Source organism: Monodon monoceros, unplaced genomic scaffold (genome assembly GCF_005190385.1).
Source record: "Monodon monoceros isolate NGI ecotype Baffin Bay Population unplaced genomic scaffold, NGI_Narwhal_1 Super_Scaffold_6, whole genome shotgun sequence".
NCBI lineage: Eukaryota > Metazoa > Chordata > Mammalia > Artiodactyla > Monodontidae > Monodon > Monodon monoceros.
This window is the reverse complement of record NW_021703783.1, coordinates 61,754,671-61,769,083: the sequence shown is the minus strand read 5'-3', so window position 1 is coordinate 61,769,083 and position 14,413 is coordinate 61,754,671. Positions and strand designations below refer to the sequence as shown.

At 37.1% G+C, this 14,413-nt stretch overlaps 1 protein-coding gene across 1 annotated transcript in view; it reads right to left on the bottom strand.

The window, feature by feature from the left end:
- The window catches only part of SYT1 (synaptotagmin 1), a 535,754-nt gene that overhangs the window by 125,842 nt on the left and 395,499 nt on the right, over window positions 1–14,413 (bottom strand). The window contains exons 7-9 of the mRNA XM_029205603.1: window positions 13,443–13,565; window positions 9,517–9,684; window positions 5,647–5,814 (exon numbers count right to left, since the gene is read on the bottom strand). Of these exons, the coding sequence (XP_029061436.1) occupies window positions 5,647–5,814; window positions 9,517–9,684; window positions 13,443–13,565 (459 nt within the window). The remainder of the gene's footprint in view (window positions 1–5,646; window positions 5,815–9,516; window positions 9,685–13,442; window positions 13,566–14,413) is intronic.

The window sequence follows — 14,413 nt, the reverse complement described above, 5'->3', positions numbered from 1 at the left end:
ATTATAAATCTGACTAGCAACAAATATTCTAGATACAATAAACTTAGATTTTGTTCATATTCTTGGACTTCTCCTTGGAATTGATTCTTTCCCATTTCCCTCTGGGTAAATTTCCATGTTGCCAGCAGAGACTCAAATCAGAGCTTTAACTAAATCTTAACTTTAAATAAAAGTTAAATTAAGCTGAGCCACAAGCTCTCCGTGCATCATGGAAACAGGATAAAAAGGTTTATAGAGAGGAAAGAGATCCTGAATAAGCCTTTACCCCTCACCTCCCCCCAAAAAATTAGTGAGAGAAGCTCATCATTTTCATGACCATCAACAAAAACAATTAGAATGATTTTGCTAAGCATCTATACTGCCTCCCTTTGATATAAAAAGACTGAAAAGACAAAAGGGTACTAAATCACTTTCATTGTTTGGTGCTAAGATACTTTATTGATGGTTTTTCAGAATACTTTAGACTTCATTTGTAAAATAAGAACACAATTACCATAACATGGACTTTAAAATGGAAGTTTTGAAGCATCTCTCATGTATAATAAGCAACTCTGCCCCATTCATTAATTTGAAAATATATTTCAAATATATATGCTTGCCTCTGTGATTAAACTTGGTTTCACAGTTGGGAACAATCTGCCTACAGTCCAGTGGGGAAGACAGACAATGAAGAAGTAAAAATAAGTATGCCTTCCTGGAATGCTGTGGGTCAAAATGAGTGTCTTTGTTGCATTTCTCTAATGTGATATTTTGTGAGTGACAAGGTAGGTTCTTACTGGCTTCCATATTAAAGTTCCTGCACTTAACCTTTTATGAGGATTTCGTTCAGGGCACTAATTCGTTGTGCAGAGATTCTTGGAGGGCGTGAGCTACCATCTGACTGCTAAGTATACTTAGAAACAGCATCAGTTCTTTCATGATCCTTGGACAAGAGAGATGCCATAAGGAATAATGACTTGAACGCATTCCAAAGGAATATCAAGTAACTTATCATAAGCTTAAAAAACTTTGGATTTTTGATTGAATATGTATGCTCCAAATGCTTTTCTGCGAATTAAATGTTTTTCTAATTAGACTTAAAAATGTGAAATTTTCTTGCAAAACTGATTTTCTATTAAGGCACTAAAGTAGTTTCTCTTCCCTTCTGCTTGGGTCCTAATTAAATTATGTCCCAACTTGTTTTAATTCAGCAATCAGTTTTTTTCCCATTTGTACTAGATTACAGAATCTCATTTAAAAATCACTCTTTAACGAATTCTACACAAAGGAGAGGTGATGGACATTTTCTAATGGAGACAAAATAGTACTGGTCAAGTTATGAGACAGACTCCTTAAAAAAAAGGGATCCAGTTGCATTCTGGTGGTATTTTATGCTGTTTTTAGGGATTAAAAAGTAGTAGTGGAAGGCATAGGGATGAAAAATTAGGAACGAATGCTAAAATAAAAAGGGTCTAATGCTTTGAAGATGTACTTGATGCTGGGGTACAGGACTGACTGATACAGTTGCTGCAATGATCATAAATAAAATTCATTAAAAAAGAAAATGGAGTCATAGCTATTGATCATAATATTTGAAGTAATTAAGTGAAAATATTAAAAGAATGGATTACTCCAAATATTTGGAGGTTGGCTTCAGGTTTGACTTATGGATGACATAAATATTCTTGAATGATTAAAAGGAAGAAAATCTTAAAAATTCACCAGGTAGCCTGAGGCTATACATGTTAGAAGCCTTTTGCCAGTGGTAGAATTGTATATACTGATTATAAAGGATGATGTTTGAGGCCTTAACCTGAAAAGGGGGAAAATTAAGACAATGGTTTTATGCGTAACCATCTCTGGAAACTCAAAGGACTTCTGTTTTAAAGAGATAAAAGGAAGAGAAAGGTTTAGCTGTCTTGCAAGGTCAGATTCCATCTTCACCTGTTAGCAGGTGGAAGGAGAGTGGGTCATCAGTCATGCAACATTAAACAAAAAAAAAAGGCAAGCGAACCTGAACTACTAGTAAGGGAGGGGACTTGGATTGCGTTAGTCATAAAAACATAAAGTCAGGATGGAAACTTCAGCACAGAGGTTTTCTCCACGGGCTAGAATCTAACAATGGGATTTGTGTGCTTGCTGAAGCTCTTCTGGCCTAATTTCTCTCGTCAACACCCCCTGTGTTTCAAACATGTGCTTAGTAACTTTTAGATAAGGCTCCTTTCCAGTTTCTCCCCAATTGCTTGCGTATTTAATTGCTTACTAAGATAACACATAATCCTTTAACTTACGTAATTGCTTCATCATCTTATGACTTTTATATTTTTAAACTTTAAACAACAAAGCCTACCCCATGCTATCAAAACCCTGGGGTTGGATCCTAGTGGGCTGTATTTAACCCGTTTAAATCCAAGTCTCTCCTTGAACAGACTATTAATGACTAGCGGTTCAGTTTCTAGATTCCAAAGCTGTTTCTTGAATTCCTTTTTCTCGCTTTCTTTGGTATCTTTCACTCATTATGACATTAAAAAGAAGATTTAACACTTAAGAGGAAAGCAAAACAAAAATCTTAAACAAAATTGCTCATATAAAATGGAAAAAGAATTTTGTTTGAAACCGTGAGAACTAAAGTCAATCTAAGACTTCAGTTTATTCAAACAACTATAATTTTCTCTAGTTAGTGAACAGTAGCATGAAAAGACAGCACGTTATCAGTGAGAAGTAATTCTTTAGACATAAAATTTAATTGGAATCTTATTTATTAGGAGAAAGTTTATACCTGAAGCTAGTTATCCAGAGATATTTTGTAAGCTAGACATCTGTTTTATAAGGTTTCCTATATCATGATAAAAGGAAGTAGTCACTCAACTGAAAACCAAAAATTATTCCCAAGTAGATACCAAAGAGGAAAGGCTCCAGGGTTTAAAAGTACAGTTATAGAATTATTTCCCATTAAAAATCTCCAGAGCCATTCAGTAAGTACAGTGGTGGTGAGGAAAAGAGTAGAGCAATACACATAGAGGAAAAAGAGTAGAACAAATAGGGAGATGAAAGCACAAGAAAGAAAGGACACAAAAAAGATTGGTCAAGAAGAAAGAATGGGAGATCTCTTGCTTGTTGAATAGGTCAAATAGCAGGCTCCATGCTAGGTACTTTATACTCTATCCTATTTAATCTGTAAAATAAGATAATGTTAGACCACTTACTAGATTAAAAAAAAAATCCTGAAGCTTAGAGAGCATAAGTGACTTGTCTAAGGTCTCTGAGCTAGTAAATGGATCTGTAGGGATTGAAACCCAGGAGTGTTTGATCTTAAAGGCAAGACTTTTACTAGAAATCAGTCTAGCTGGCAATAAGCGAGGCAAAAACTGCAGTGAGGGAGGAAAGTGAGGCAGCACTAAACTCCATGAAAGCAAGAGCAGTGTCCAGAGCAGTGTCCACCCTTTTCACGTTTCTTTTTTTTTTTTTTTTTTAACACCTGGCACAGTTCTAGGAATATAGCAGTACATAATAAACGTTTGCATGGTGAATCTTTTTTTTTTTTTTGGTACGCGGGCCCCTCACTGTCGTGGCCTCTCCAGTTGCGGAGCACAGGCTCCGGACGCGCAGGCTCAGCGGCCATGGCTCACGGGCCCAGCCGCTCCGCGGCATGTGGGATCTTCCCCGACTAGGGCACGAACCTGCGTCCCCTGCATCGGCAGGCGGACTCTCAACCACTGCGCCACCAGGGAAGCCCTGGTGAATCATTTTGAGTAAGTTGGATCACAAAAAAAATCTTTCATAGGGAGAGAAGATGAGGAGGAAGGAAGTTATAAAAGAGAGAAAACGGGCAATTCAGGGGGTGAGAATAAAAACGTGATTCTTTTTGGGCAGTCTACCTAAACTTGTAGATTCTAGCGTCACACCTGTCAGCTTAGTGTCAAGTATCAAACTCTGCCCGTATTCAAAGAATTTTTTAAAGAAGAAAATGGCTTGATGGATTACATTTCCTAACACAGACAAAAATATTTACCAACTTTTCAGAAGCCCAGGGGTGTAGTCTTGGAATCCCATACCACTTGATAGTGACTAGTTGGAGGGGAAGGACATGAGCCATGCCCTCTGGACAGGTGGGCTTGTGAAGGACAAGTGGGTCCTATCTGGATACTCGACCAAGAAGCCAACCAATAATCAATGAACAAAAACCTATCAGTTAATAATACTTGTTATGGTCCCACCCCTATCCCCCAGCCACAAGGAACTTACAAAGTCAAATATGTCAATAAAATATAAAAATTCAGTGAAACAGCTCACTACTTTGTTAAATGACTAGCAACATTATGATTAAAGGATTAAATGTTTTTCACACAGATGTTGCATTTTAATATAGATATTGGTCTACTCATAGGGAAGAACTACTTAAATAAGTTGTAAAACTTAAAAACTCCATATTATCCTTGGGTGGTTCTGTCCACAGGGGCGGTAAATCTATTTCAATATCCAAGAATTTAATTTTGACTGAACGTTTTCCTTCCAAAGAAAAAGCAGAACTTAACTCAAATAATTTTGACTCGTTTTTTTTTTTTTTACAACGAAGTAATAATTTTAGAGCACTAATAAACTTCAATTTCAGTATAGTAATAAATAAACCTGTTCTAAAACCTCAATAATAATAATGGTTACAGAAAACCTTAGGTTGAAAGGATTCCCAGGTGATGTTCTTGGCTGAGTTTCTCTGAAGGCTTGGGTTACTTTCTGATTTCCCTGGTGGCCCCAAAGTGACCACACCTTACAGAATCCAAGGCGTCTAGTGATCCTGAATGACAAAGGCTGTTGGCAATCCCTTGGGTAATTATAAACCCATGTTAGGAACAAAAAAATGGCTGGAAAAGGAGTTGCTTTAGGAATTCAGAGAAGCTAAGAATTGTTTGCCTTTCTGGTATTGGCCTGTTGAGACACTGGCTCAGAAAAGCGCTAGTGTCAGGCTGGCATAGCATAATCAAATAGAATTGATTATTATGCAGTTTAAATGCACTAAGGCTACTGAAACTCCCTTCTTTAAATCACAGAGAAATCCTGGGCTAACCTATTAAAAGTGGGGCAAAACAATGTGAAGAATACTGTAAAAATGTGAGTCACTTAAAAAGTGGATTTAATATCTGCCTTTGTGAATTTTATTTGACGTTTTACCCATTGTGCTCTGATATCTTTAGGAGAAACAATGAACTGTCTGTAATATGCAGAAATAATCAAGGAAAAAGTGCCATTTCATTTCTATTTAATAGCTATACAATCTATGTAGAAAACAAAATCTTTGTGGAAAAATACAAAGGAAAAGATGACTTTTCACTGTCCTTTTAAAGAAGCAGATTGTGTGTGTGTGTGTGTGTGTGTGTGTGTGTGTGTAATATTTTCTAAGCTTTTAGAAGTGGTGTGTGTGTCTGTCCCCTCAACCCCGGGGAATTATCTGTAGACCTGCACAAATCTTTGTTTTCTTTCAAATAAGACCCAGAAGATCAGTATACTTTTTTTACGAGGTTATGCAATCCCCTCACCCTATTTTGCTCACTGTCAGAAGCTGGAGGGCCACATCACTCACGTCACCCCAGCAGCTCTCAATAGGTTAGTATGAGAGTAGCAACTCGCGAGTACAGCTTGTCACATTAGAAATGCTAATGTTTTTCTTACCTCTTCCTTCTCTGCACTTTGCAGATCACGCCACTCCTCAGTTACGTGACCGAAATCCACTGTGTTCATGGGGACTTTAAATTCCCCAATGATGTCATGCTTGGAGAAACGATCAAAATCATAGACAGCCATCACCAGAGTTTTGCCACCCAATTCCGAATACGGCACCTAAATAAAAAGATGAGGACAAAATATCTGGTCACAAAAAATGCTTAAAACATGTTACCTGTTTATAGTCTTTAATTTTAATATTTATGTTGGATAAACAGAACAGGGAGATACTTGTGCTTTGGGGTTTTTTTCCTTAAATTGAATCATTTAACTAACTGCTTGGGGCTTAAATTACTTGGGAGAAAATGAGGACTTACCATAGTGATTTATCACTTTATCCCAAAGTTCTAGAAGCTGTTAGTATTATTAATAATAGCTCATACTATTAGTCAGGCTAGAAACACTTCAAGATTAATATAAGAATAAACCAAGCCAATTGCACTTGACTATATAAATAAGTTTTCCTTGTAGAATATTTTGTTGTTATTTTTATGATAAGTTATACTGTCAGGGTGCAACTTAATCGGGTAGATAAGTTGTTTCAAAAGTTCTACTAACTCTTTCATTTTCAGAAAAAATTTTATTGGAGTATAGTTGATTTACAATGTTGTGTTAGTTTCAGGTGTACAGCAAAGTGAATAAGTTATACATACACATATGTCCACTCTTTTTTTAAAATAAATTTATTTTATTTTTGGCTGCGTTGGGTCCTCGTTGCTGTGCACGGGCTTTCTTTTAGTTGTGAGCAGGGGCTGCTCTTCGTTGCGGTGTGTGGGCTTCTCATTGCAGTGGCTTCTCTTGTTGTGGAGCACGGGCTCTAGGCCCAGGGGCTTCAGTAGTTGTGGCACACGGACTCAGTAGCTGTGGCACACGGGCTCAGTAGTTGTGGCACACGGGCTTAGTTGCTCCGCTGCATGTGGGATCTTCCCGGACCAGGACTCGAACCCACGTTCCCTGCATTGGCAGGTGGATTCTTAACCACTGCGCCACCAGGGAAGCCCCCCACTCTGTTTTTAGATTCTTTTCCCATATAGGCCATTACAGAGTATTGAGGAGAGTTCCCGCTCTTTCAGGCCATTTGGATGTCATAGTTTAATGGAGCAGTGATATATGAACAGGCATGCTAGGAGTCTGCAAGGACTTGAATGAAATTCACAAGGTGCCTCACCTATTCCTTAAAATAATTTACTGATTGACAAGAGCTGACTAGAAAATTGCTGTTTTGAATATCAGAGATGCATTATAATCTAGATCTTGAAGTTCATTCTTAGGTACGACACTCTTTAGGATGAGCAGTGGCAAAAGGCCGAGAACTGATGAATTCTCCAGCTGTTCAAATATAACTGGGACAGATGCTATGGGTTGGGATATTTATTAGTGACATTTTTAATATTCAGAGAAAGCAGGGCAATCCAAGTAAGCTACACTTCAGTAACCGGGAAGAAATGCCTAATTAAGAAATTGTTTAGACTTGTATTGAAGGTTTGATCAACTTTCAGACACTTGCTATTATTTTATCAGTGTAAATAGTTGTGTTATGCTCCAGCAAACATTTCTCAATTAACTCTGTATATTAAGAAGGAAAGGAGAAGGAAGAATATTTGACTGCATATATACAAGAAATTTTGGTTTTTCCAAAGAGTTTTTATTTTATATCATTTGTCATCTATTTGGAATCAGATTAAAATACTATGATTAAAAACTAGGCACAACACATTTTCTACTTTAGAGTGAAAAAATAAACCCTTCCAAAGAGCCAATTTTGAAAGGAAGAAAAAATAAGGAATTTTAGAGTAGGGATGAACTCTTGAAAATTTCATCTTATTTCTGAAATCTCTCTAGATTTTTTGGTGATTGTACTGAAAGGGCATTAGTCAAAAACTTGAGCTTGAGGTCAGACAGGTCTGGGCCTGGGTTCCCCCTTTTTCCCACTGATGGCGCTGGGACAAGTAAATAAACCTCGGCTTTTTCATCCATCAGAAAGTGATGATAACAGTGTCTGTTTCACAGGGGCTGGTTGAGGCCAAACGAATACATGTAAAGCATTTAGCACAGTGCTGGTACACAGTAGGCACTTAAGAAATATTTACTGTTTGAATGATGAGTAGCTCTTTCAAATGGTAGTTTGCTGTGGGGAAAAGAAGGAGCATTTCATTTGGGGCATGTCAAGTTCACGTTCAGTGGATTTGAACTCAATTTTAAAGCCAATCCTCCTTAAACTGTTTTGCTTCCATTCTTGTATCATACAGCCTATTGGCATTTAAGATGCATAATCTACAAGGCCTACAAGGAAAAATTAACTAGTTCTCTAGAAACGGTGGTATATTTCTCAAATCTATCAAAATACATTGTACTTTGGATTGATTTATGATGTGATCAACACTCCTGGAGTAAAATGGAACCTATTAAATTTTATAGGCAATTTCAGAATCTCAATGATTATAATTCTTGAGGTTATAGACATTACTAAAAATTATTAGCCATACACTTTTTTAAAAGAAATAACATATAGATAACTCAAAACAAAAACAAAACCCCACAATATTTCAAATAATTTAAGAATGTGCTGACTAAATTGTGGTTAGAAGCTACTGACCTAAATTAAGATCAATACATAGTCAAACAGAAGGATTGTAATTACCTTTTGCAATATTTTTTTGTTTTGTTTTCACTGTATGTCCCGTGGTATATTGACCCTAATGATTAGTTCTTCATAAGCTGGTTTTTACTGCTACTCTACATTAACTGTCTGGGTTTAGAAAAGTATAGATTTTAAACAGAGTTGCTGACAGTAGATGAGGGATTTTTTTTTTTGTCTTAAAAACTCTAATTTTAGAGTGAATAGAAAGATACCGCTCTTTTACAAAATTGGAAACAAGGTTCATGGGAATGACTCACGCCCTCAGTTTCATCCATTTATTTCATACCAGGATGTTTGCTAGTGTCAGGTGCGTGCTATCGCTAAGGCTGACTGGTAGACAGGCGATTCTGAATCTGCCCCTTGGCATATTCACAGACATGTATTGTTTTAAGTAATGCATTTCAAAAAATTTCACGTGTTAAACATATCTACCAAAAGACTGTTTTTATGCATGACTTCAGGATGAGAACTACAGAGACTACTCGTATATGCAGAGATGCCTGAGACCTGCCAAGCACCTTTTTCTGCTGAGTTATTATGTGGCCAGAATTCCTCTTTGTTACTGCTTGTTAACTGAGGTGCCTTAGCAAGATGAAGAACACCAGGGAAGAGCCAAGAGTAAGGGAAAAATGCTAGAGATGGAAAAAAAACAATAGGTTCATATTCTTTTTATTGGTGGGTTAAGTAGAATGTTTTAGAACACTTAAATTTCCCCTGTACACAAAAAATTTTGCAGCGAGAGTAATACCTCATTGTACCATGTAAATAGTGTTGCACAGCTGACTTTATTCTGTGGTCGTGATTTATTTTCAGGAACTTGGAAACCTGGAAAAAGTTTACAGTTCTTTTGGCTTTAGTTTAGAGAGGGGGGAAACGTTCAGGTCCACAGACACACTTGAAGCTGAACTCACTTTTTAGATACGAATGACATCCTAGTTCTATCCCAGTCCATATTCTTTTCTGAAATAGCTGAGCTGAATCCTATTTGGACCAAATTTTAATGCAATAGAGAGTCCTCATTACATTGAAGGTAAGAATCTTAAGTATTCTGAATAGAATCATTTGTGAGTCTCTGAACAATTGGTCAAGTGGTCTCTCTATGTGTCAGGATGAGATCAGTCTGTTATCTAGAACAACAGAGGACAAGTTCATTAGTAAGTACAAAAAAAAAAAATTACCTTGAAAGTAAATTGCTCGTTGAAGACAGGATTAAGGGTCTTTCGGTGGACTTTTGTCTCAAATTTCTTCTTTTTATCTGGCAGCAGAAACACCTTCACATAGGGATCAGATGTGCCCCCCATGTCTAAGGCGGGCAGCTCGGCAGCCTGGATGATTCCTACCAGCAGCTGAAATGAGAGGCAGGATACAGCAAACACTGGCATTGGTGGACATGTTGGAAAAGATTGATGTGTTCACACTGCCACATATTGTGATTTTTCCCTTTTGTTCTTTGCTCTGAATAAACTTTTATTCTCTTCTGAATCTGAGCACAGAAGGCAAATGAAGTGAGCTACATAGACTTCAGAAACCCAATCATGACAGATGCAGGCTCTAGGAAGCCTGGTTTTAAACACAAAAGAGGCTTTTAAAAGGTTGTTGATTACAGTTAAATATGGAATTCATGTTTGCAAAAGGGTTGCAATCAAATAACTTTCCAGTTCCTAAAAGCCCTTGTGCGTTATTTTTCTTTCCAGGGCATGATTTGTAAGTGGAAAGAAACTGTTAAACAATCACAAGCTTGTAATTATAAAGTAGGAAATTCTTATTTTGAACCAAAGCCCCAGAGCAGCTAAATAGAAATTTTCTTAGAATTTGGTAGCTTTTTGAGATAAAAATAGATTTTCAAGTTTCTATCATATTTGACCTTTACTTGGGTGCTGGCTCCTTCTTGTTTTAACTTAGAGTAAAATGATTATTGTATATTAAATTCAGTGTTAAATATAGGACATGGGGTCAAAGAAATATAATTTTAGCTCCATGTAGAGAAAGGGGAGATTACAGTTATTGTTTTTAATGCTAAGTGACTAAGTTTCTGATATTTTTCAAATACAGCAGAAATCTCTGCATTTCTTCACGTCTGGTTTTCTCAGTGATACATTCCTATCTCTCATTATGAATGTGGGTATTGGCTGGCACTGATAATGTTTTTGCAAAGGAAACAGAAGGTGTGAGCAGACTCTTCTGATGCCCTGCCATCAGACATGCTGTGTCAACAGACTGGTTTAGATCCATGTGGGAAACAAAAGTAGACTCCCTTATTTATTGTTATTCAATGTATATACCCTTCAGAAAACGCAGTCACATCATAGCTGTTCACATCAGGGTCTGAAATTTTGAGTCTGTACCTTTTTCACCAATAGAGTGGAAAAGCAAGTCACCTCCTTGAAAAAGTCACATCCACTTTCTACAAAATGGACCCACCATGTGCATAATAAGTGCACTTTGGCTAGTTGGCTCAAGTTTTAACCTAGACCAATACCCTTAAAGAGTGTTGTTTCCATCTTAATGCTTCAATATCTTTGTGACTTCATCATACAGCAGTAGCAATAAGAATGCCAGATTGTAGGTATACAAAACGTAGACAGATGGTCAAAGAATGGTTAAAATAGACATCAGCTCATAAAGACATGATTAGTAAAGCAAACAGTTCGTCTCTTGGTTTGCCAAGTTGGTATGTGGAATTTGCCTTTGGATAGCAATGTGAATAAGCAAGATTATATTCTCTCCTCACTTTTTGTAATACTTTTTCTTTGGGGCAGGGAAAGCACTAGTGATATAGCCTAAACTCTTTCAAACTTGATCATCTGTACTTTAAAGATTTGGGGGTATCTTGTTGATAGAGGTGGAATTACTTCTCCCAACCCCCCTCTGACTTCTGCTTGAGAGATAAGTACCATATTTCTCTCCACCATGAAAGGTTCTTAGAGGACTTTTAGGATTGTCTTTTAGTTTTGGTAAGCAGGTGTGTATATTTGGTTACAGCCTTACCTACGAAATTCCTCAGACTTTATCTTCCATGACTCATAGGAATCATTTTATAAATCAGATTAGCGGAGAACGTTTGGAAGAATAAAAGCATACTATTAAAACAATTTATCAGGTAGAATACCCTAGATCCTCTGAATGAAATACCTTCTAAATGGGTTTGCTAGAAAAGGAAGAGTAAATGCATTCGAATTATATTTGAGTAAAAAAAATTCAGTGCTGTATTCTTAAAAATACTACCTTATAGAATGTTACTTAGAGTACTCAAAGCCAACGTAGAAGTTTCAAAATTATGACTAACCAAGATGAGATCCACTAGATTTCTACTGGAAAATATGAAAGTAGAATAAATTAGTAGAAAATTGTTGGCTACGTATATAAAGGCAGGTTATATTCCTGGAAAAGATGTTTTGTGTTAAGATAATGTAAGTTGACCTTGACCTTCTCTAGAATACATAAATAATAGGCAGTTTTGCTCTCATCCAATCTCTAATGATCAAATTTTGGTAGAAGCGATAAAAATGACCTCAAATGCCCTATTTAATTAACTAGAAATGGTATACCTATAAATCCATACCTATTAGCTTGTATCTATAACCAACATGCAGTTTTCTGGAATGTATTATAAAATAATGAGCCAGGGCTGTAATGAAGCTAACTAAATACAATTATTTATTATATGGTGGTATGTATCAATATGTTCTTTTTGAGGAACCCTCTGGACACTTCAAAAAGTGAAGACATTATTTGAACAGTCAATTCCTAAATAAAGTCCAGAATTGCTGCCATTGTTTAGAGCTCACAGTATTACTGACTTTGGACATAAGTCACCAAAGCTGAGTATTGGTGTTTGATTTATTTATTGTTTATTCCTCATCAAACTAGACATAATTAACACATGCTGCATTAGGTAGTAACTGTATTTACATCTATCAAGTTCTTCCCCACCCCGAAAGGTCAGTGAACTGATCAAACTGGAGAAATCGATTTAAAGCTCTCCTAGTCGGAAGAGAACTGTGTCTTATAGATTTTTAAGAGCCTGATCTCTAACTCAGCTAATTCTTATCTAGCTTTTAAATTTCTTGAACAGTTCAGAAGGTAAAGAGACATCTTCATCAAAGTCATGGGTCCTAGAAGGTCTTTTTTTTTTTTTTTTTTTTTGGTACGCGGGCCTCTCACTGTTGTGGCCTCTCCCGCTGCGGAGCACAGGCTCCGGAGGCGCAGGCTCAGCGGCCATGGCTCACGGGCCCAGCCGCTCCACGGCATGTGGGATCTTCCCGGACCGGGGCACGAATCTGTGTCCCCTGCATCGGCAGGTGGACTCTCAACCACTGCGCCACCAGGGAAGCCCCTAGAAGGTCTTTTTAGGTAGAGTTTTTTTTTTTTTTTTAACATTTATCTTGGAGCTACCATTATAACAGGCAGTTAATAAAAGCCAGCTAGTATTATCTTTCATCTAGGTGGCACTTCACGGCTTTTAAAGCAGGAAGGACTGTTTTGATGCAACCTTTAGTTCCTTGTCACTTTTCCGGAAGCAGGGCAGCATGCAAAGGCATTAGAAATCAAGTTGATGGTCTTTCTACTTTTCTAGAGCTGTTAACTCATTTGTGCTAGGAGGTTTAGCCAGTACCATATTACATAAGGCATTCTTGCCATTGAAATTTATGGAAAGTCCATTTTTTAATCTTTGATTCCTCATCAAATGGTTAATTCTTGTTTGAAGACTTTGGCTTAATTGGTGGTCTAACTCAAAGGTCCCTTGCCCTGTTTGGAGCTAAATCCATGAATTCCAAGGAAGATTGTTGTAGCTCAGCCTGAGGGATCTGTGACTGGGAGCTCTCAGAATCAGACTGATGGCTTCAAGTTAATTTGTATTCTGCCTGCCTGCTGTAAGTGCCATAAGTAGATGTAATCGGCTGAACACTGTGGATTCTAATTACCAGAAGTTAAATTAGCAAGTAGGGGACCGCCTGTACTTAGAAATGATTTCATCAGTAGCTTTGATAATTGCATTTTCCCCTCGTAGCAAACCAAATGTTTTAAGAAGTATCTTGTTTCAATTTCTAGTTGGTAATTTCAGAAAACGTAATGGAATTACAAGACATTTTCCCCCTCAGACCTGGTTATTCTGGAAATCATAATCCAGTGAATACTGAAGTTTTCCCAATTTCTCCTCTTCTTTGGGTTCTTCTTTTTCTTCCCCATCAGTCAATCCGGTTTCAGCATCATCATCCTTCAGGGCCTATGAGTAGGGAAATGGATTATATGTGAATTCAAATGAATTTTCATCAGAACTCAAATGACACTGGGCCTGTGGTTATACTTCCAAGCTGTTAGAAGCAAGCACTGAGATGCTGTAAATCTCCATTTGTCTGACACACATTCACATCTGCTGCTTACATATTTTTTTAAAATTCCATTTGTGCACGGAATTTTTTCCCCCCAATCAGCAAGCAACATGGAAGCAATGGAAATAGCCCCTCAGAATATTGCAAGCAAAAAATGTAAAGTTGTTGCAAAGAAAATGTCAACTTTGTGTTATATTTGGCTCTGATAAAATCGCTTCTTTCGGAGGTATGATAAACATGCTATTAACCAGGCCAGTTTTCACATTCATGTAGTTTAAAAGAGATCTTAAGCATCATGTAAAACATCCTTGTTACATGCAGTGGAGTAATTTATATGAAATGGGTGGCCTTTTCTTGCCTTGTTTCCTATGAAAAAGATAGTTGAGTAAGTGATTCTTAGAAAATTGTAATTTCCTGAGTTTTGCGTATACGTTTGTAGTGGTCATGGGAAAAGAGGAAAAAATAACATGCCACCAGCAAATGCATGTTTAGAGAAAAATCTACCCCGGTTCCAGTTTAAGTTTACTGTTTTACTTTCATAACAGCTCCACAGAAAGCTAGGCTGAATTAAATTGACTTACGGGTCTGTTTGATACCAAAAGGTAAAAGGAGTTATGTTTGCAATTCTGTCAAACTGAAATTAGCATAAAAATTAATTTTGTGGTAACAAGCAAAAATCATGGCACAGAATTCTCAAAATTGAGTTTAAACCAATTGAATGTTCCTGATAACCTAAAACTTA